Source organism: Aptenodytes forsteri, unplaced genomic scaffold, assembly GCF_000699145.1.
Source record: "Aptenodytes forsteri isolate BGI_AS27 unplaced genomic scaffold, ASM69914v1 C13942679, whole genome shotgun sequence".
Classification (NCBI taxonomy): domain Eukaryota; kingdom Metazoa; phylum Chordata; class Aves; order Sphenisciformes; family Spheniscidae; genus Aptenodytes; species Aptenodytes forsteri.
In genome coordinates, this window is record NW_008804518.1 from 2,397 (window position 1) to 5,318 (window position 2,922).

Below are 2,922 nucleotides of genomic sequence, written 5' to 3' on the forward strand. Positions count from 1 at the left end.
ACCACAGCAGCTAAAAATGAAGCACTTCTAAACCGCTGCACCCCACACTAAAATTGGGAGTTAGTGCCTAAATATAAGTAGATATCTCGTGCTATTAGAAATGTCCATACTTCACAGGCATGAAGTATGACAAAGGACCTGCAACAGACCTGTTCTGTTCTGGATCCACAGGCAAAGTCTGGCTAGGATACTTGAGGACATTTAACATGTCCGTAGGAGTCTGTGCAAATGCAAATCAACTGTTTCATCATTGACCATAATGTGAATCTGGAAAAGTAGCTAGGCACATACATACATTTCAGTATGCAAATCTAGGCAAGATAAGCCACGCTGCTGAAGCTAGTAGAGGTGAAGCTCACATCCATTTTTAAGTTTACATTTAAACCTAGGTTCATTAGTAAGGTTCCCCTTATACTTAATGGAAAGAAAGAGATCCCTCCAGCGGGTTGACAATATCATTCTCGGGCCTTGCCCACCCAAAAGGGAACACGTGCTAGCTCTCTTCAGCTCTACAGAAGGTCTTAATGACAGGAGAGTCATTCAGCTGCCTAAACAAAGCCGTCAAGTAACCATCTCATACCTTAGATTACTCAGGACAACTGCATGGGGCTGTCAGCTATGCCTCAAGTCCTGCAAGAGACACACGTGCTTCTGTGTTGGAAGCCGGCGACCAGGTGGGGTACCCTAAAACATCTAAAAATGAGGGGAGAAGCATCAAGTCCTTGAAGATCTCCCCTGGTTTAGATCTACTCAATTAACTTCTAAATGTGTTAAACTACATGAGAGAATCAGTAGTTTTTCAGTCTCTTGCAATACAGTGTCCTTTTGACCTCTTTCCTTATAAATACGAGAGGTGGAGTAACCACATTCTGAGCCTTGTCCTTGTTTTAGTCACTTTCCTGCAGGGAAGAGTTTTCTCCCTAACGTTTTTTTCAGGGCAGATCTCACCTCCTGGTTCCTAAGAGTGTAGATCAAGGGGTTCAGAGCTGGGGTGACAGCACTGTGCAGGAGAGACACTTGCACATCCCTTTTAGGGGAGCTTCCTGAGGAGGGTGGTGTATAATTGAAGAGCACTGGTATGTAAAACAGTGCCACAGTGGTGAGGTGGGCGGCACAGGTGCAGAAGGGCGTCCATCTTTCTTCCTGGGACCGGACTCTCTGGAAGATGAAGGAGATGATGTAGAGGTAGGAGAGGACTATGAGAGTGAAGGGGCCTAGAACAATAGAAGTGGTGACGACATTGAGGAGGGTCATGTTGAGGCTGGTACTACTGCAAGCCAAATTCAACAGTGGCTTGATGTCACAGAAGAAGTGATGGATGTGGTTGTGGCCACAGAATCTCAGTTGAGAGGTCATGACTGAGTGCGTCATGGCATGTACAAAACCAGTGGACCAGCTGGCCACAGCCAGCAGCAGACAAGTCCGTGGGCTCATGACAAGGGCGTAGCGCAAAGGGTTGCAAACGGCCACACAGCGGTCGTAGGCCATGGTGGCCAGGAGCACAGCCTCAGTGCTGCCCAGGAGGTGGAAGAAGTGGAGCTGGGCCAAGCACCCACCAAAAGAGATGGGCTGATGCCCAAAGAGGAAGCCAGTCAACATCTTGGGAACAGTGACTGTGGAGTAGAAAATGTCCAGGCAGGACAGGTTCCCCAGGAAGAAGTACATCGGTGTGTGGAGCCGGGGCTCAGATATCACCATGGTCACAATGGCACCATTTCCCAGAAGACTGGTCAAGTAGAGCAACAGAAAGGAGATGAAGAAAAAGTGCTGCAGCCCCTGGATGTCGGTGAGGCCCAAAAGGATGAACTCACTGACCTCTGTCTGGTTCAGCATTGCTAGAACAGTAAGAAGCACGGGCAAAATGTCAAGGTTCCACAGCTGTGAGGAGTAACAGCATTACGAGACTCATCTGTTTCTGTGCTATTTTCATACAAACAAATGCAGAAAAGAGCAAAACATAACACAGGTAATCAAACATAAAAGCTGCCTAGAAACTCAAGAAATGAACTTGGAGAAAAAGAACTTCAATGTAGTCTTCCATTTTTTGTCTAGAACAGAGTAAAATACTACGGAGGGGAAAATATTAAAATAAAACCTTCCATCTATGCGCCAACAGCAGAATACGTAAGACGTAAAAAAGCATTGCTGCTTCTTCACCTTCAGCCACATTCATATTTCAATTCTGCTCATCTGTAACTTCCTGCTACAACCTTTGATCTCATCAAAAAAGCTTCTAACTCATAATGTGCATCGCTCCTGATGCTTTCTTTCTACTATTGTGCCTACATTTCATTAAGCCTGTTTCAAGTTTCACACTTCTAATGGTTGCCGTCTCTTCCAGACTGTTCTTTGATCTTAAAAATGGCACGATTTCCGTTTTTTTATCAACAGCCACCAGAAGGTGCTCCAAAGTATCATACAATCATCAGCATTTCTTTCGAATGTTGCTGAGAATAAAGGAAGAGGATGCCTTAGCATGTGATCACAAACTGTTTTTGTTATTGGACTGTATACTTTGCCTAAAGAATGTCTTTTTGTTGAGCAGCAGCAGGTGAATGGGACAAAAGCCAGCACCTCATCTCCTACCGCACTGTGATGGAGCAAGACTGAATTTGCAGGAGCCGAGTGAGCTGGTGCAAGGTCCAGACAAATCGGCTCATCCCACTGAAAGCTGATCGTACTGCCCCACTGAGACAATACGATCAGTTCTGTCAGTATCGCTAGTCTTCTAAAATGCAAACGAGTAAGCACATGCTTTCACTTTTTTTCTGTTTCAGGTAAGTCTGCTTATCGCTATGGGTAAGTTCTTTATACAATAAAGAACAGAGTCCTGAGATTATTTTACTGGGGCAGGTAGGCACAGGTATTTCTAGCTTACAAGATAGACTGCAGGTTGGGTAGGAAGGCTCTGCAGAGGGACCT

The 2,922-nt window shown here is 45.4% G+C and overlaps 1 protein-coding gene across 1 annotated transcript; it reads right to left on the reverse strand.

Moving 5' to 3' along the window:
* Positions 1-891: 891 nt before the first annotated feature.
* LOC103893182 (olfactory receptor 12D2) lies at positions 892-1,833 on the reverse strand. The gene has a single exon (XM_009289314.1). It carries the CDS (start codon positions 1,831-1,833, stop codon positions 892-894), a length of 942 nt encoding a protein of 313 aa, XP_009287589.1.
* Positions 1,834-2,922: the final 1,089 nt, after the last annotated feature.

Coding starts and splice junctions, on each gene's coding strand:
- LOC103893182 (XM_009289314.1), bottom strand. CDS start 1,833: ATGCTGAACCAGACAGAGGTCAGTGAGTTCATCCTTTTGGGCCTCACC.